The following is a 20,140-nucleotide window of genomic DNA, read 5'->3' as shown; positions in this document are numbered from 1 at the left end:
GGACGTGACTGAAGGGACGTGACTGAAGGGACGTGACTGAAGGACATGACTGAAGGGACGTGACTGAAGGGACGTGACTGAAGGGACGTGACTGAAGGGACGTGACTGAAGGGACATGACTGAAGGGACGTGACTGAAGGACGTGACTAAAGGGACGTGACTGAAGGACGTGACTGAAGGGACGTGACTGAAGGGACGTGACTGAAGGGACGTGACTGAAGGGACGTGACTGAAGGACGTGACTGAAGGACGTGACTGAAGGACGTGACTGAAGGGACGTGACTGAAGGACGTGACTGAAGGGACGTGACTGAAGGGACGTGACTGAAGGACGTGACTGAAGGACGTGACTGAAGGGACGTGACTGAAGGGACGTGACTGAAGGACGTGACTGAAGGGACGTCACTGAAGGACGTGACTGAAGGGACGTGACTGAAGGGACGTGACTGAAGGGACGTGACTGAAGGACGTGACTGAAGGACGTGACTGAAGGACGTGACTGAAGGGACGTGACTGAAGGACGTGACTGAAGGGACGTGACTGAAGGGACGTGACTGAAGGACGTGACTGAAGGACGTGACTGAAGGGACGTGACTGAAGGGACGTGACTGAAGGACGTGACTGAAGGGACGTCACTGAAGGACGTGACTGAAGGACGTGACTGAAGGGACGTGACTGAAGGGACGTGACTGAAGGGACGTGACTGAAGGGACGTGACTGAAGGACATGACTGAAGGGACGTGACTGAAGGGACGTGACTGAAGGGACGTGACTGAAGGGACGTGACTGAAGGGACGTGACTGAAGGACGTGACTAAAGGGACGTGACTGAAGGACGTGACTGAAGGGACGTGACTGAAGGGACGTGACTGAAGGGACGTGACTGAAGGGACGTGACTGAAGGACGTGACTGAAGGACGTGACTGAAGGGACGTGACTGAAGGACGTGACTGAAGGACGTGACTGAAGGACGTGACTGAAGGGACGTGACTGAAGGGACGTGACTGAAGGGACGTGACTGAAGGACATGACTGAAGGGACGTGACTGAAGGACGTGACTAAAGGGACGTGACTGAAGGACGTGACTGAAGGGACGTGACTGAAGGGACGTGACTGAAGGGACGTGACTGAAAGGACGTGACTGAAGGACGTGACTGAAGGGACGTGACTGAAGGAACGTGACTGAAGGACGTGACTGAAGGGACGTGACTGAAGGACATGACTGAAGGGACGTGACTGAAGGACCTGACTGAAGGGACCTGACCGACTAGCATCCCATTGTCAGCCCGACCTAAACTTACCCTTACCTTAATCATAACCTAATTTGACCCAACTTGGAAATTCAACGTTGGTTTGCTGTTCAGCCACATCCTTTTAGTTTTCCCCTTAAATTCTAGGACATGTCTTCGGGTGAGTCTTCCTGTGCTGTGGGGACCTCAGTCAGCCCCAGTAGTTGTATGAGCTGGAAGTAAGAGTAGACCCAAGCTCGAGAGATGTCCTGAGTCTGTCCCAGAGCCCCGGCCTCCGTCAGCAAGCCTCGACGAAACTGTAGCTGCTGCTCCAGCATAGCCCTCTGCCTGTGGACGGGAGAGAGGGAGGAAGAGATGGGACAAAAAAAAAATATATATATATACTTTTCTAGGGGACGATCTCCATTGCCTTGATTCATCGCATTCCTCTCGCCTCCTTCTCAAAACCCATTTTTGGATGAGAAGGTCAGAGGGGCGGGACCTTTGCAACAGAATCGGCGTAATGAATACACCTTCCTGTCCACTTCCTCTTACTGACACATCTTCATGTTATGGATCTCTTAGCCAGGCCTACCACCCTAGACCCTGTTAGCCTAGCCAGGCCTACCACCCTAGACCCTGTTAGCCTAGCCAGGCCTAGCACCCTGGACCCTGTTAGCCTAGCCAGGCCTAGCACCCTAGACCCTGTTAGCCTAGCCAGGCCTAGCACCCTGGACCCTGTTAGCCTAGCCAGGCCTGGCACCCTAGACCCTGTTAGCCAGGCCTACCACCCTAGACCCTGTTAGCCTAGCCAGGCCTGGCACCCTAGACCCTGTTAGCCAGGCCTACCACCCTAGACCCTGTTAGCCTAGCCAGGCCTAGCACCCTAGACCCTGTTAGCCTAGCCAGGCCTACCACCCTAGACCCTGTTAGCCTAGCCAGGCCTACCACCCTAGACCCTGTTAGCCTAGCCAGGCCTGGCATCCTAGACCCTGTTAGCCAGGCCTACCACCCTAGACCCTGTTAGCCTAGCCAGGCCTAGCACCCTAGACCCTGTTAGCCTAGCCAGGCCTACCACCCTAGACCCTGTTAGCCAGGCCTACCACCCTAGACCCTGTTAGCCAGTCCTACCACCCTGGTCCCTGTTAGCCAGGCCTACCACCCTAGACCCTGTTAGCCAGGCCTACCACCCTGGACCCTGTTAGCCAGGCCTACCACCCTAGACCCTGTTAGCCTAGCCAGGCCTACCACCCTAGACCCTGTTAGCCAGGCCTACCACCCTGGTCCCTGTTAGCCAGGCCTACCACCCTAGACCCTGTTAGCCTAGCCAGGCCTGGCATCCTAGACCCTGTTAGCCAGGCCTACCACCCTAGACCCTGTTAGCCTAGCCAGGCCTACCACCCTAGACCCTGTTAGCCTAGCCAGGCCTAGCACCCTAGACCCTGTTAGCCAGGCCTACCACCCTAGACCCTGTTAGCCAGTCCTACCACCCTGGTCCCTGTTAGCCAGGCCTACCACCCTAGACCCTGTTAGCCAGGCCTACCACCCTAGACCCTGTTAGCCAGGCCTGGCACCCTAGACCCTGTTAGCCAGGCCTACCACCCTAGACCCTGTTAGCCTAGCCAGGCCTACCACCCTAGACCCTGTTAGCCTAGCCAGGCCTAGCACCCTGGACCCTGTTAGCCAGGCCTACCACCCTAGACCCTGTTAGCCAGTCCTACCACCCTGGTCCCTGTTAGCCAGGCCTACCACCCTAGACCCTGTTAGCCAGGCCTACCACCCTGGACCCTGTTAGCCAGGCCTACCACCCTAGACCCTGTTAGCCTAGCCAGTTCTACCACCCTAGACCCTGTTAGCCAGGCCTACCACCCTGGTCCCTGTTAGCCAGGCCTACCACCCTAGACCCTGTTAGCCTAGCCTAGCCAGGCCTACCACCCTAGACCCTGTTAGCCAGGCCTACCACCCTGGACCCTGTTAGCCAGGCCTACCACCCTAGACCCTGTTAGCCTAGCCAGGCCTACCACCCTAGACCCTGTTAGCCAGGCCTACCACCCTAGACCCTGTTAGCCAGGCCTACCACCCTAGACCCTGTTAGCCTAGCCAGGCCTACCACCCTAGACCCTGTTAGCCAGGCCTACCACCCTGGTCCCTGTTAGCCAGGCCTACCACCCTAGACCCTGTTAGCCAGGCCTACCACCCTGGTCCCTGTTAGCCAGGCCTACCACCCTAGACCCTGTTAGCCAGGCCTACCACCCTGGTCCCTGTTAGCCAGGCCTACCACCCTGGTCCCTGTTAGCCTAGCCAGGCCTACCACCCTAGACCCTGTTAGCCAGGCCTACCACCCTGGTCCTGATGTAAATCCACTTCATCTACTGTAGTTCAAAAACCCAAATAAAAAAATTAAAACCCAAAAGGTATCATGTCATAGATGAAACCCACTTCTTTCTGAAGACATCTTTGAATCTTAGTTCGAATTAAACATTGAGGGAGATGTTATTGTAATTATTTTACCAAAGTTTGCATCTGCACAGTTCTTTCAGTAAATGCGTTTTTGTGAAATTTTCTGTGTAAATTGTTCAAAGTAGTCCTTATGTATGGAGTTTGTTTCTTAAACTTTTAAGTTTTGTTTGGCATACATTTTAAAGTGAAAATCTGAGTCAAAGAATAATTCTGTTACAGTGGAACTGCCCGTTTTGAAGATAGAAAATGAGTGAAAATGTATCTAGACCTTCATTTCCCCAAAAAATATCAGCTTTCATTTGACACCCAATTTGACATGTTCCTATGCACTTCACATGTTGATGCTCATTGGTCCTTTTTCAGGAAACTACCGGTATGCAAACGTCCCTTCTGCTGTAAAGGATTGGACATGGCAGCAACAATGAAGAGATTGAGATACCTGGCGAACAGTTCAGCTTGTAGTCGTGCCTCTTCTTTAGCCCACTGCGCTGCCTCTTCCTCTCTGATTTTTCTCTCCTCCACTACTTTCTTCCTCTCCTCTTCCTCCTCCTTCTGTTTCTGCAGGTACTCTCTCTTCTCATGGTCCTCCATCGCTGCCAGCCTCTTCCTATCCTCTTCTTTACTCATCGCCTCCTCGAGTCGCTGCAGCTCCAACTCAGCTGTAGGTAGAGTGGAGGGGACACACTTGTTATATTCAGGTCTGTGTGTGTGTGTGTGGTGTGTGTGTGTGGTGTGTGTGTGTGGTGTGTGTGGTGTGTGTGTGTGGTGGTGGTGGTGGTGGTGGTGGTGGTGGTGTGTGTGTGTGTGTGTGTGTGTGTGTGTGTGTGTGTGTGTGTGTGTGTGTGTGTGTGTGTGTGTGTGTGTGTGTGTGTGTGTGTGTGTGTGTCTCTGTGTGTGTGTGTGTGTGTGTGTGTGTGTCTCGTGTGTGTGTGTGTGTGTGTGTGTGTGTGTGTGTTTGCAGGGCTGGCCCTAGCCTTTTGGGGACCCTAAGCGAGATTTGGTTGGGGGGGGGGGGCCCCCTACCCCCCCCCCCCCCCTTGATGGCGGAGAGAACAATTATAGTTTTTATGTTAATTTCCTGCAATTCTACACATTTTACCAAGACTTATGTTGTGTTAATATGATATCTGAGTTAATGACTAAGAAAATCAATGGGGGGCCCCCTGGTGGTAAGAGCCCCTGGGCAGGTGCCTGGTCGGTATTCCACCATGATTATTACAAGTTTAGATAGCTGGTTAGACTAACTACCAATCTAAAAATTGTTAGCTGACATACCTAAATTGAGTGAATGTCAGTGACGGACATAACAAGAAAAGAACATTGCAGATGCAAAAACCAAATTTTGTAATTGCACCTGTTGTATTCTACTGCTCTCAACCGCTCGTTTACCTGGGACAGGTACCTGGGACAGGTGTGTGTGTGTGGAGTCGTTCACCTGCCCTGCGTTCCTCCTCCTCCTGTCTGATCTTCTGAATCATCTCAAACTGTCGTCTCTTCTTCTCCTTCTTCCTCCACTCCCTCTCTTTCTCCGCCTGCTCCTTTCTTCTCCTCTCAGTCTCCTTCTCCTCTAAAAGTTGTCTCTCTTCCTCCTCAGCCAGTCTCCTCAGCCTGCAGGAAGAGATCTTTACTATATATAAAAAAACAAAAACATTTACATTTATATTTTAATAATTTAGCAGACGCTCTTATCCAGAGCGACTTACAGAAGCAATTAGAGTTAAGTGCCTTGCTCAAAGGCACATTGATAAATTTGTCAACAAGTCGGCACGGGGATTCAAATCAGCAAACTTTCGGTAAGTGATCCAGTGCTCTTAAACAGCTAGACTACCTGCCCAGGCCCGGCGCCACGAGGGTGCAAAAGGGGGCATTGCCCCTTAGTTGGAATATTGTCCTCCATCAGTTTTGTATCCCTATTCTGTCCGACAATCTACCTACTCCGTCGTGCCCAGGCGATTTTTTTTTTGTGTATGCTTCATTCATGCAACTCCCTTGCATGTATCATATTGTGTCACGACTTCCCGCCGAAGTCGACCCCTCTCCTTGTTCGGGCGGCGGTCGACGTCACCGGCTTACTAGTCGCCACCGATCGATGTTTCACTGTTCGTTTGGTTTTGTCTTTATTGTGTTTTTGATTTCCCCTAATTATGTTCATTATTTAAACCTCTGCATTTCCTGTTTGTCTTGTCGGTTTCCTGTTTTGTGTGGTCGGAGGTGTTTCTCCGCAAAATGTATTTTCCTAGGAGAAGATTTATTGTTTTTTTCAAGGAAACACGTTTGTTTACATTGATCCCTGTGTCCTGCCCCTGACTCCTCTACTTCTCCTAAAGATAATCATTACAATATGTACGTCATACGCAATTTACCAGTTAAAAAAAAAAAAAAATGTGGGTTAATTTTCAAATTCGCCGTGCAGCTGGATGGAATTTAGCTAATGTTAACAGGTAGGTAGGTAGCATAATGGATATTAGAAAGTGGCTTCGCCAGGGCACAATGGCATCATCGGATCAAAGTGGCGTGGCGAGAAGTCTGCCACAGAGGCCAAGGCCACTAAGCCATTTACATTTTTAGTCATTTTAGCAGACGCTCTTATCCAGAGCAACTTACAGTAGTGAATGCATACATTTCATTTCATTTCATACATTTTTTTATTATTTTCTTTTCTTTTGTACTGGCCCCCCGTGGGAATCGAACCCACAACCCTGGCGTTGGACACACCGTGCTCTACCAACTGAGCCACAGGGAAGCTGGTGATTAGCCGATCCTAATCACCTAGTCCAAGGCCGTCGAGCCCAGCAGCAAAGGCACCTGCACAACCGTCTTGCAGCCTGGTGACATAGAAGGTAACCAACCAGAGGAGGGGCCTGCAGCCACCAAGATACCCGCCTGTCCTGTACTGTGGGAGAAAACCGCCATTTTGTAGCGCGTGGTTTAAAGGCAGAAAAAGTGGCTGGAATATTCCTGCAAGGAAATACAAGCACACGGACACCCCTGCTCCAAGCAAACGGCAAAGAGTAGTGAGTAGTAATCTGTAGTAATCTGTAGTAATCTGAAGGAATCTGTAGTAATCTGAAGGAATATGTAGTAATATGTGGTAATCTGTAGTAATCTGTAGTAATCTGAAGGAATATGTAGTAATCTGTAGTAATCTGTAGCAATCTGAAGGAATATGTAGTAATCTGTAGTAATCTGTAGTAATCTGAAGGAATATGTGGTAATCTGTAGTAATCTGTAGTAATCTGAAGGAATATGTGGTAATCTGTAGAAATCTGTAGTAATCTGAAGGAATATGTGGTAATCTGTAGTAATCTGTAGTAATCTGAAGGAATATGTGGTAATCTGTAGTAATCTGTAGTAATCTGAAGGAATATGTGGTAATCTGAAGGAATATGTGGTGAAACAACAATGGGCCAGGAAGAAGAGGATCATGAGAGGGAGTGCAAAATACTGTTTTTCAGCACTCTGGATGCCGTACTGGGAGCAACGTTTAACCAACCAAACAGCCAACAGCTTGTCGAAGCCCACGCCAGTTTCAGTTACAGACTGAAATCGCCCGATCTGGAGAAATGAAAAATGGACCATACGTTACGCAGAGCATTTTTGGATAAATACCCCGGGCCTCTAACAGCTACGCCTACTGTGATGATGATGGCGTTGAAGTTGGGATTAACATTTTGAAGCATCCACGGCAACTTATAAGCACAGACGGAGCATGTTGCACAGGAGGAAATCACAGCTGATTCAACTGGTATTTGAGAGGGATTTTATAAGCAAATTCCGTGTGGAGTGGAAGGACAGAGGAGGGTCAACACAGCATCAAGGAGGCTGGCAACTCTTTTGAATCTGGGTAAGAACAGGCAGCCTGGCTGGCCTTGTGTTATTTTGCTAGCTGCCATCTTTTTTTTATCTGGTAGATATGTTTGGTTTATAATATAATCTGATTGGTTTTAAATGTTGTTTTATCTGGTAGAAGAGGTGCTTTGCATTGCATCGATGAAGGGTGGTCGCAGACCTTGACCAATGGTTGAGTAAACGACGTAGCTATAGTGTTGCCGTTAACAACTCGTTGCTATGGAATACACATTTCCCGGGTTATCATACGAAGTTTAGTGCAGCGCTCTTGTGGGAAGCTGCGTCCAAGCTGCATTGTACGTGATTGTTTGCGTTCCGCGATTGTAAATGCATTGTATTGGCACGGAGAAGTGTTATTACGATAATTAGCATCTGTTTTGCATCGCATTGATGGGTATTGTGCATGTAGCTGTGTGGCATTGTCAATCATTTGAAGAAAATCTGTGGAGGGGAGCTGAAGGTTCGAGTTGCCAAACGTCAGCCTCGAATCCTCAATGATTTGGAGAAGATCTGCAAAGAGGAGTGGGACAAAATCCCTCCTGAGATGTGTGCAAACCTGGTGGCCAACTACAAGAAACGTCTGACCTCTGTGATTGGCAACAAGGGTTTTGCCACCAAGGACTAAGTCATGTTTTGCAGAGGGGGTCAAATACTTATTTCCCTCATTAAAATGCAAATCAATTTATAACATTTTTGACATGCGTTTTTCTGGATTTTTTTTTCTTCTGGAAAACCAGCCCCGTCACGGACACCGATGTCTTGCTCCCAGACAAACTAAACAACTTCTTTGTTCGCTTGGAGGACAACACAGTGCCACTGACACGGCCCGCTACCAAAACCTGCGGGCTCCCTTCACTGCAGCCAACGTGAGTAAAACATTTAAACGTGTTAACCCTCGCAAGGCTGCCGGGCCAGACGGCATCCCCGGCCGCGTCCTCAGAGCATGCGCAGACCAGCTGGCTGGTGTGTTTACGGACATATTCAATCAATCCTTATCCCAGTCTGCTGTTCCCACATGCTTCAAGAGGGCCACCATTGTTCCTGTACCCAAGAAAGCTAAGGTAACTGAGCTAAATGACTATCGCCCCGTAGCACTCACTTCTGTCATCATGAAGTGCTTTGAGAGTCTAGTCAAGGATCATATCACCTCCACCCTACCTGACACCCTAGAGCCACTCCAATTTACTTACCGCCCCAATAGGTCCACAGACGACGCAATCGCAACCACACTGCACACTGCCCTAACCATCTGGACAAGAGGAATACCAATGTAAGAATGCTGTTAATCGACTACAGCTCAGCATTTAACACCATAGTACCCTCAACTCGTCATTAAGCTCGAGACCCTGGGTCTCGACCCCGCCCTGTGCAACTGGGTCCTGGACTTCCTGACGGGCCGCCCCCAGGTGGTGAGGGTAGGAAACAACATCTCCACCCCGCTGATCCTCAACACAGGGGCCCCACAAGGGTGCGTTCTCAGCCCTCATCCTGTACTCCCTGTTCACCCATGACTGCGTGGCCATGCACGCCTCCAACTCAATCATCAAGTTTGCAGACGACACTACAGTAGTAGGCCTGATTACCAACAGACGACGAGACGGCCTACAGGGAGGAGGTGAGGGCCCTCGGAGTGTGGTGTCAGGAAAATAACCTCACACTCAATGTCAACAAAACAAAGGAGATGATCGTGGACTTCAGGAAACAGCAGATGGAGCATCCCCCCTATCCACATCGACGGGACAGTAGTGGAGAAGGTGGAAAGTTTAAAGTTCCTCGGCGTACACATCACGGACAAACTGAAATGGTCCACCCACACAGACAGCGTAGTGAAGAAGGTACAGCAGCGCCTCTTCAACCTCAGGAGGCTGAAGAAATTCGGCTTGTCACCAAAAACACTTTTACAGATGCACAATCGAGAGCATCCTGTTGGGCTGTATCACCGCCTGGTACGGCAACTGCACCGCCCACAACCGTAAGTCTCTCCAGAGGGTAGTGAGGTCTGCACAACACATCACCGGGGGCAAACTACCTGCCCTCCAGGACACCTACACCACCCGATGTCACAGGAAGGCCAAAAAGATCATCAAGGACAACAACCACCCGAGCCACTGCCTGTTCACCCCGCTATCATCCAGAAGGCGAGGTCAGTACAGGTGCATCAAAGCTGGGACCGAGAGACTGAAAAACAGCTTCTATCTCAAGGCCATCAGACTGTTAAAACAGCCATCACTAGCACAGAGAGGCTGCTGCCTACATACTGACTCAACTCCACCCACTTTAATAATGGGAAAATTGATGTAATAAATGTATCACTAGCCACTTTATATAATGTTTACATACCCTACATTACTCATCTCATATGTATATACTGTACTCTATACCATCTACTGCATCTCGCCATCCTGATGTAATGTATCACTAGCCACCTTAAACAATGCTGCTTTATATGTTTTCATACCCTACATTACTCATCTCATATGTATATACTGTACTCTATACCATCTACTGCATCTTGCCTATGCCGTTCGGCCATCACTCATTCATATATTTATATGTTCATATTCTTATTCATTCCTTTACACTTGTGTGTATAAGGTAGATGTTGTGAAATTGTTAGGTTAGATTACTTGTTAGATATTACTGCACGGTCGGAACTAGAAGCACAAGCATTTCGCTACACTCGCATTAACATCTGCTAACCATGTGTTATGTGACAAATAAAATTTGATTTGATTTGAATACAGTTGTTCCACATTTGAGGTAATTCATATAATATCCACTAGAGGGCGGTGCCCCATCCCAGCCCATAACAGGAAGTTAGTTAGACACCCAACCTGAGTTCCTCAGCTCTCTGATTCTGCTCCTCTTCCAGCTCCAGCCTCATGCGCTCCTCTCTCTCCTCCCGCTCCTGCTGCCTCCTCCTCTCCTCCTCTCTCTCCTTCCTCTTCCTCTCCACCTCTAGTCGGCGACGCTCTGCCTTCTCAACCAACACATTCTTCTGTTGCTCCGTACGGGCTGCTGCTTCTCCTCTGTTCTTGTCCTTTATTACCCCAAATAAAACAGATCATGGATAATGTAGTGAATTCAAGGGTAGCGCCAACCAGGACTCAAACCCGGGTCCCTGCAACCATCAGTCCAACAACTTAACCAGTTACGCCCAGAGGTCGTGAACTTCTGTACGAAGTCGCTAGGTGTTGGCACTGAGGTCACTAGTATTTCAAAATAACATTGGGTAAAAGCAATCCTGAGAAGGTTTGTCCGAAGTGACGTCAGGTTCCCTACATAGTGCACTACTTCTGACTAGAGCCCTTTGACCCTAGGGGCCCTAGTCAATAGTAGTGCACTATATAGTGAATGAGGGGTCATTTCCCCATGCATACTATGTCCTCCATACTCACAGTACTGATGCTGGTGTCAGATATGACCAGATTTAACGGTTGGGTTTCCGCTGCCACGACAACCGAGGAGGATGACAGTTGGTCACGAGAGGACCGTCGTTGTCCGGACGGTAAAACCTCGTCCTCACAGGAGGTCGATCTGTGTGATCTCTGACCTGACTGCCCATTGGATGAGGAGCTCCTGAAGACAAAAGGGAATTCAGAAACTCTTGGAAGACAGTGGAAGTGTTTACAGAGCTGTGATTGGATAAAACCAACCCATCTGTTTACAGAGCTGTGATTGGATAAAAACCAACCCATCTGTTTACAGAGCTGTGATTGGATAAAACCAACCCATCTGTTTACAGAGCTGTGATTGGATAAAACCAACCCACCTGTTTACAGAGCTCTGATTGGATAAAAACCAACCCACCTGTTTACAGAGCTGTGATTGGATAAAAACCAACCCACCTGTTTACAGAGCTGTGATTGGATAAAAACCAACCCACCTGTTTACAGAGCTGTGATTGGATAAAAACCAACCCACCTGTTTACAGAGCTGTGATTGGATAAAAACCAACCCATCTGTTTACAGAGCTGTGATTGGATAAAAACCAACCCACCTGTTTACAGAGCTGTGATTGGATAAAACCAACCCATGTTTACAGAGCTGTGATTGGATAAAACCAACCCACCTGTTTACAGAGCTGTGATTGGATAAAAACCAACCCACCTGTTTACAGAGCTGTGATTGGATCTAGGGGATTGGACAAGGTGTTTTTCTTCATGTGTGTTTAGCGCAGCGCTACGCTCCTCAGTGTCCTTCTTCACGTCTCCACCAGGACCCAACGCAGATGGAGACGTCTCAGACTCGTTGGTCTTGTTCGTCTTCTCTTTAGGTTTTCCTATAAGACAGGGAGGGAATCAGAGGAGATGGGTCTCAGACACCATGCATGCATCCCAAATGGCACCCTATTCCCTATATAGTGCACTACTATAGACCAGGGCCCTATGGCACCCTATTCCCTATATAGTGCACTACTTTAGACCAGAGCCCTATGGCACCCTATATAGTGCACTACTTTAGACCAGGGCCCTATTCCCTATATAGTGCACTACTATAGACCAGAGCCCTATTCCCTATATAGTACACTACTATAGACCAGAGCCCTATTCCCTATATAGTGCACTACTATAGACCAGGGCCCTATTCCCTATATAGTGCACTACTATAGACCAGAGCCCTATTCCCTATATAGTGCACTACTTTAGACCAGAGCCCTATTCCCTATATAGTGCACTACTATAGACCAGGGCCCTATTCCCTATATAGTGCACTACTATAGACCAGAGCCCTATTCCCTATGTAGTGCACTACTATAGACCAGAGCCCTATTCCCTATGTAGTGCACTACTATAGACCAGGGCCCTATTCCCTATGTAGTGCACTACTTTAGACCAGAGCCCTATTCCCTATGTAGTGCACTACTATAGACCAGAGCCCTATTCCCTATATAGTGCACTACTATAGACCAGAGCCCTATTCCCTATATAGTGCACTACTATAGACCAGAGCCCTATTCCCTATGTAGTGCACTACTATAGACCAGAGCCCTATTCCCTATGTAGTGCACTACTATAGACCAGAGCCCTATTCCCTATATAGTGCACTACTATAGACCAGAGCCCTATTCCCTATATAGTGCACTACTATAGACCAGAGCCCTATTCCCTATATAGTGCACTACTTTAGACCAGAGCCCTATTCCCTATGTAGTGCACTACTATAGACCAGGGCCCTATTCCCTATATAGTGCACTACTATAGACCAGAGCCCTATTCCCTATATAGTGCACTACTATAGACCAGAGCCCTATCCCCTATATAGTGCACTACTATAGACCAGAGCCCTATCATCTATATAGTGCACTACTATAGACCAGAGCCCTATCCCCTATATAGTGCACTACTATAGACCAGAGCCCTATCCCCTATATAGTGCACTACTATAGACCAGAGCCCTATTCCCTATATAGTGCACTACTATAGACCAGAGCCCTATTCCCTATATAGTGCACTACTATAGACCAGAGCCCTATTCCCTATATAGTGCACTACTATAGACCAGGGCCCTATTCCCTATATAGTGCACTACTATAGACCAGAGCCCTATTCCCTATATAGTGCACTACTTTAGACCAGAGCCCTATTCCCTATATAGTGCACTACTATAGACCAGGGCACTATTCCCTATATAGTGCACTACTATAGACCAGAGCCCTATTCCCTATGTAGTGCACTAATATAGACCAGAGCCCTATTCCCTATATAGTGCACTACTATAGACCAGAGCCCTATTCCCTATATAGTGCACTACTATAGACCAGAGCCCTATTCCCTATATAGTGCACTACTATAGACCAGGGCCCTATTCCCTATATAGTGCACTACTATAGACCAGAGCCCTATTCCCTATATAGTGCACTACTATAGACCAGAGCCCTATTCCCTATATAGTGCACTACTATAGACCAGAGCCCTATTCCCTATGTAGTGCACTACTATAGACCAGAGCCCTATTCCCTATATAGTGGTACTACTATAGACCAGAGCCCTATTCCCTATGTAGTGCACTACTATAGACCAGAGCCCTATTCCCTATATAGTGCACTACTATAGACCAGAGCCCTATTCCCTATGTAGTGCACTACTATAGACCAGAGCCCTATTCCCTATATAGTGCACTACTATAGACCAGAGCCCTATTCCCTATATAGTGCACTACTATAGACCAGAGCCCTATTCCCTATGTAGTGCACTACTATAGACCAGAGCCCTATTCCCTATGTAGTGCACTACTATAGACCAGGGCCCTATTCCCTATGTAGTGCACTACTATAGACCAGAGCCCTATTCCCTATATAGTGCACTACTATAGACCAGAGCCCTATTCCCTATGTAGTGCACTACTTTAGACCAGAGCCCTATTCCCTATATAGTGCACTACTATAGACCAGGGCCCTATTCCCTATATAGTGCACTACTATAGACCAGGGCCCTATCCCCTATATAGTGCACTACTATAGACCAGAGCCCTATCCCCTATATAGTGCACTACTATAGACCAGAGCCCTATCATCTATATAGTGCACTACTATAGACCAGAGCCCTATCCCCTATATAGTGCACTACTATAGACCAGAGCCCTATCCCCTATATAGTGCACTACTATAGACCAGAGCCCTATCCCCTATATAGTGCACTACTATAGACCAGAGCCCTATCCCCTATGTAGTGCACTACTATAGACCAGAGCCCTATTCCCTATATAGTGCACTACTATAGACCAGAGCCCTATTCCCTATATAGTGCACTACTATAGACCAGAACCCTATTCCCTATATAGTGCACTACTATAGACCAGAGCCCTATTCCCTATATAGTGCACTACTATAGACCAGAGCCCTATTCCCTATGTAGTGCACTACTATAGACCAGAGCCCTATTCCCTATATAGTGCACTACTATAGACCAGGGCCCTATTCCCTATATAGTGCACTACTATAGACCAGAGCCCTATTCCCTATATAGTGCACTACTATAGACCAGAGCCCTATTCCCTATATAGTGCACTACTATAGACCAGAGCCCTATTCCCTATGTAGTGCACTACTATAGACCAGAGCCCTATTCCCTATATAGTGGTACTACTATAGACCAGAGCCCTATTCCCTATGTAGTGCACTACTATAGACCAGAGCCCTATTCCCTATATAGTGCACTACTATAGACCAGAGCCCTATTCCCTATGTAGTGCACTACTATAGACCAGAGCCCTATTCCCTATGTAGTGCACTACTATAGACCAGAGCCCTATTCCCTATATAGTGCACTACTATAGACCAGAGCCCTATTCCCTATATAGTGCACTACTATAGACCAGAGCCCTATTCCCTATGTAGTGCACTACTATAGACCAGAGCCCTATTCCCTATGTAGTGCACTACTATAGACCAGGGCCCTATTCCCTATGTAGTGCACTACTATAGACCAGAGCCCTATTCCCTATATAGTGCACTACTATAGACCAGAGCCCTATTCCCTATGTAGTGCACTACTTTAGACCAGAGCCCTATTCCCTATATAGTGCACTACTATAGACCAGGGCCCTATTCCCTATATAGTGCACTACTATAGACCAGGGCCCTATCCCCTATATAGTGCACTACTATAGACCAGAGCCCTATCCCCTATATAGTGCACTACTATAGACCAGAGCCCTATCATCTATATAGTGCACTACTATAGACCAGAGCCCTATCCCCTATATAGTGCACTACTATAGACCAGAGCCCTATCCCCTATATAGTGCACTACTATAGACCAGAGCCCTATTCCCTATATAGTGCACTACGATAGACCAGAGCCCTATTCCCTATATAGTACACTACTATAGACCAGAGCCCTATTCCCTATATAGTGCACTACTATAGACCAGGGCCCTATTCCCTATATAGTGCACTACTATAGACGAGAGCCCTATTCCCTATATAGTGCACTACTTTAGACCAGAGCCCTATTCCCTATATAGTGCACTACTATAGACCAGGGCCCTATTCCCTATATAGTGCACTACTATAGACCAGAGCCCTATCCCCTATATAGTGCACTACTATAGACCAGAGCCCTATCCCCTATATAGTGCACTACTATAGACCAGAGCCCTATTCCCTATATAGTGCACTACGATAGACCAGAGCCCTATTCCCTATATAGTACACTACTATAGACCAGAGCCCTATTCCCTATATAGTGCACTACTATAGACCAGGGCCCTATTCCCTATATAGTGCACTACTATAGACCAGAGCCCTATTCCCTATATAGTGCACTACTATAGACCAGAGCCCTATTCCCTATATAGTGGTACTACTATAGACCAGAGCCCTATTCCCTATATAGTGCACTACTATAGACCAGAGCCCTATTCCCTATATAGTGCACTACTATAGACCAGAGCCCTATTCCCTATATAGTGCACTACTATAGACCAGAGCCCTATTCCCTATATAGTGCACTACTATAGACCAGAGCCCTATTCCCTATATAGTGCACTACTATAGACCAGAGCCCTATTCCCTATATAGTGCACTACTATAGACCAGAGCCCTATTCCCTATATAGTGCACTACTATAGACCAGGGCCCTATTCCCTATATAGTGCACTACTATAGACCAGAGCCCTATTCCCTATATAGTGCACTACTATAGACCAGGGCCCTATTCCCTATATAGTGCACTACTATAGACCAGAGCCATATTCCCTATATAGTGCACTACTATAGACCAGAGCCCTATTCCCTATATAGTGCACTACTATAGACCAGAGCCCTATTCCCTATATAGTGCACTACTATAGACCAGAGCCCTATTCCCTATGTAGTGCACTACTATAGACCAGAGCCCTATTCCCTATATAGTGCACTACTATAGACCAGAGCCCTATTCCCTATATAGTGCACTACTATAGACCAGAGCCCTATTCCCTATATAGTGCACTACTATAGACCAGAGCCCTATTCCCTATATAGTGCACTACTATAGACCAGGGCCCTATTCCCTATATAGTGCACTACTATAGACCAGAGCCCTATTCCCTATATAGTGCACTACTATAGACCAGAGCCCTATTCCCTATATAGTGCACTACTATAGACCAGAGCCCTATTCCCTATGTAGTGCACTACTATAGACCAGAGCCCTATTCCCTATATAGTGGTACTACTATAGACCAGAGCCCTATTCCCTATGTAGTGCACTACTATAGACCAGAGCCCTATTCCCTATATAGTGCACTACTATAGACCAGAGCCCTATTCCCTATGTAGTGCACTACTATAGACCAGAGCCCTATTCCCTATGTAGTGCACTACTATAGACCAGAGCCCTATTCCCTATATAGTGCACTACTATAGACCAGAGCCCTATTCCCTATATAGTGCACTACTATAGACCAGAGCCCTATTCCCTATGTAGTGCACTACTATAGACCATAGCCCTATTCCCTATGTAGTGCACTACTATAGACCAGGGCCCTATTCCCTATGTAGTGCACTACTATAGACCAGAGCCCTATTCCCTATATAGTGCACTACTATAGACCAGAGCCCTATTCCCTATGTAGTGCACTACTTTAGACCAGAGCCCTATTCCCTATATAGTGCACTACTATAGACCAGGGCCCTATTCCCTATATAGTGCACTACTATAGACCAGGGCCCTATCCCCTATATAGTGCACTACTATAGACCAGAGCCCTATCCCCTATATAGTGCACTACTATAGACCAGAGCCCTATCATCTATATAGTGCACTACTATAGACCAGAGCCCTATCCCCTATATAGTGCACTACTATAGACCAGAGCCCTATCCCCTATATAGTGCACTACTATAGACCAGAGCCCTATCCCCTATATAGTGCACTACTATAGACCAGAGCCCTATCCCCTATGTAGTGCACTACTATAGACCAGAGCCCTATTCCCTATATAGTGCACTACTATAGACCAGAGCCCTATTCCCTATATAGTGCACTACTATAGACCAGAACCCTATTCCCTATATAGTGCACTACTATAGACCAGAGCCCTATTCCCTATATAGTGCACTACTATAGACCAGAGCCCTATTCCCTATGTAGTGCACTACTATAGACCAGAGCCCTATTCCCTATATAGTGCACTACTATAGACCAGAGCCCTATTCCCTATATAGTGCACTACTATAGACCAGAGCCCTATTCCCTATGTAGTGCACTACTATAGACCAGGGCCCTATTCCCTATGTAGTGCACTACTATAGACCAGAGCCCTATTCCCTATATAGTGCACTACTATAGACCAGAGCCCTATTCCCTATGTAGTGCACTACTTTAGACCAGAGCCCTATTCCCTATATAGTGCACTACTATAGACCAGAGCCCTATTCCCTATATAGTGCACTACTATAGACCAGAGCCCTATCATCTATATAGTGCACTACTATAGACCAGAGCCCTATCCCCTATATAGTGCACTACTATAGACCAGAGCCCTATCCCCTATATAGTGCACTACTATAGACCAGAGCCCTATCCCCTATATAGTGCACTACTATAGACCAGAGCCCTATCCCCTATGTAGTGCACTACTATAGACCAGAGCCCTATTCCCTATATAGTGCACTACTATAGACCAGAGCCCTATTCCCTATATAGTGCACTACTATAGACCAGAGCCCTATTCCCTATATAGTGCACTACTATAGACCAGAGCCCTATTCCCTATATAGTGCACTACTATAGACCAGAGCCCTATTCCCTATGTAGTGCACTACTATAGACCAGAGCCCTATTCCCTATATAGTGCACTACTATAGACCAGAGCCCTATTCCCTATATAGTGCACTACTATAGACCAGAGCCCTATTCCCTATGTAGTGCACTACTATAGACCAGAGCCCTATTCCCTATGTAGTGCACTACTATAGACCAGAGCCCTATTCCCTATGTAGTGCACTACTATAGACCAGGGCCCTATTCCCTATATATAGTGGTACTACTATAGACCAGAGCCCTATTCCCTATATAGTGCACTACTATAGACCAGGGCCCTATTCCCTATGTAGTGCACTACTATAGACCAGAGCCCTATCCCCTATATAGTGCACTACTTTAGACCAGAGCCCTATTCCCTATATAGTGCACTACTTTAGACCAGAGCCCTATTCCCTATGTAGTGCACTACTATAGACCAGAGCCCTATTCCCTATATAGTGCACTACTATAGACCAGAGCCCTATTCCCTATATAGTGCACTACTATAGACCAGAGCCCTATTCCCTATATAGTGCACTACTATAGACCAGAGCCCTATTCCCTATATAGTGCACTACTATAGACCAGGGCCCTATCCCCTATGTAGTGCACTACTATAGACCAGAGCCCTATTCCCTATATAGTGCACTACTATAGACCAGAGCCCTATTCCCTATATAGTGCACTACTATAGACCAGAGCCCTATTCCCTATATAGTGCACTACTATAGACCAGAGCCCTATTCCCTATGTAGTGCACTACTATAGACCAGAGCCCTATTCCCTATGTAGTGCACTACTATAGACCAGAGCCCTATTCCCTATATAGTGCACTACTATAGACCAGAGCCCTATTCCCTATATAGTGCACTACTATAGACCAGAGCCCTATTCCCTATGTAGTGCACTACTATAGACCAGAGCCCTATTCCCTATATAGTGCACTACTATAGACCAGAGCCCTATTCCCTATGTAGTGCACTACTATAGACCAGAGCCCTATTCCCTATATAGTGCACTACTATAGACCAGAGCCCTATTCCCTATATAGTGCACTACTATAGACCAGAGCCCTATTCCCTATGTAGTGCACTACTATAGACCAGAGCCCTATTCCCTATATAGTGCACTACTTTAGACCAGAGCCCTATTCCCTATATAGTGCACTACTATAGACCAGAGCCCTATTCCCTATATAGTACACTACTATAGACCAGAGCCCTATTCCCTATATAGTGCACTACTATAGACCAGAGCCCTATTCCCTATGTAGTGCACTACTATAGACCAGAGCGCTATTCCCTATATAGTGCACTACTATAGACCAGAGCCCTATTCCCTATGTAGTGCACTACTATAGACCAGAGCCCTATTCCCTATGTAGTGCACTACTATAGACCAGAGCCCTATTCCCTATGTAGTGCACTACTATAGACCAGAGCGCTATTCCCTATATAGTGCACTACTATAGACCAGAGCCCTATTCCCTATATAGTGCACTACTATAGACCAGAGCCCTATTCCCTATATAGTGCACTACTATAGACCAGAGCCCTATTCCCTATGTAGTGCACTACTATAGACCAGGGCCCTATTCCCTATATAGTGCACTACTATAGACCAGAGCCCTATTCCCTATGTAGTGCACTACTATAGACCAGAGCCCTATTCCCTATGTAGTGCACTACTATAGACCAGAGCCCTATTCCCTATGTAGTGCACTACTATAGACCAGAGCCCTATCCCCTATGTAGTGCACTACCTTTGACCCGGGCCTTCTTCTTCTTCCCCGCCTCCTTGGAGAAGACTTCCTGGTTCTGCTCTTGTCCTTCAATCACTTTTCTCTTTGTCTGGAAAACAGGAAATGACAT

General features: G+C 47.2%; 1 protein-coding gene across 1 annotated transcript in view; it reads right to left on the bottom strand.

Annotated features, from left to right (window-relative positions):
- Positions 1 to 810: 810 nt before the first annotated feature.
- Positions 811 to 20,140, bottom strand: part of kiaa2012 (KIAA2012 ortholog) — a 48,663-nt gene continuing 29,333 nt past the window's right edge. Inside the window, exons 7-13 of the mRNA XM_082969220.1 lie at positions 20,032 to 20,119; positions 11,647 to 11,818; positions 10,935 to 11,115; positions 10,371 to 10,576; positions 5,123 to 5,295; positions 4,127 to 4,346; positions 811 to 1,575 (exon numbers count right to left, since the gene is read on the bottom strand). Coding sequence (XP_082825346.1) covers positions 1,392 to 1,575; positions 4,127 to 4,346; positions 5,123 to 5,295; positions 10,371 to 10,576; positions 10,935 to 11,115; positions 11,647 to 11,818; positions 20,032 to 20,119 — 1,224 coding nt within the window. The 3' untranslated portion in view covers positions 811 to 1,391. The remainder of the gene's footprint in view (positions 1,576 to 4,126; positions 4,347 to 5,122; positions 5,296 to 10,370; positions 10,577 to 10,934; positions 11,116 to 11,646; positions 11,819 to 20,031; positions 20,120 to 20,140) is intronic.

Source organism: Salmo salar, chromosome 25 (genome assembly GCF_965601325.2).
Source record: "Salmo salar chromosome 25, fSalSal1, whole genome shotgun sequence".
Classification (NCBI taxonomy): Eukaryota; Metazoa; Chordata; class Actinopteri; order Salmoniformes; family Salmonidae; genus Salmo; species Salmo salar.
Note: the sequence above shows the minus strand (reverse complement) of the source record. Positions and strands in the feature narration are given on the sequence as shown.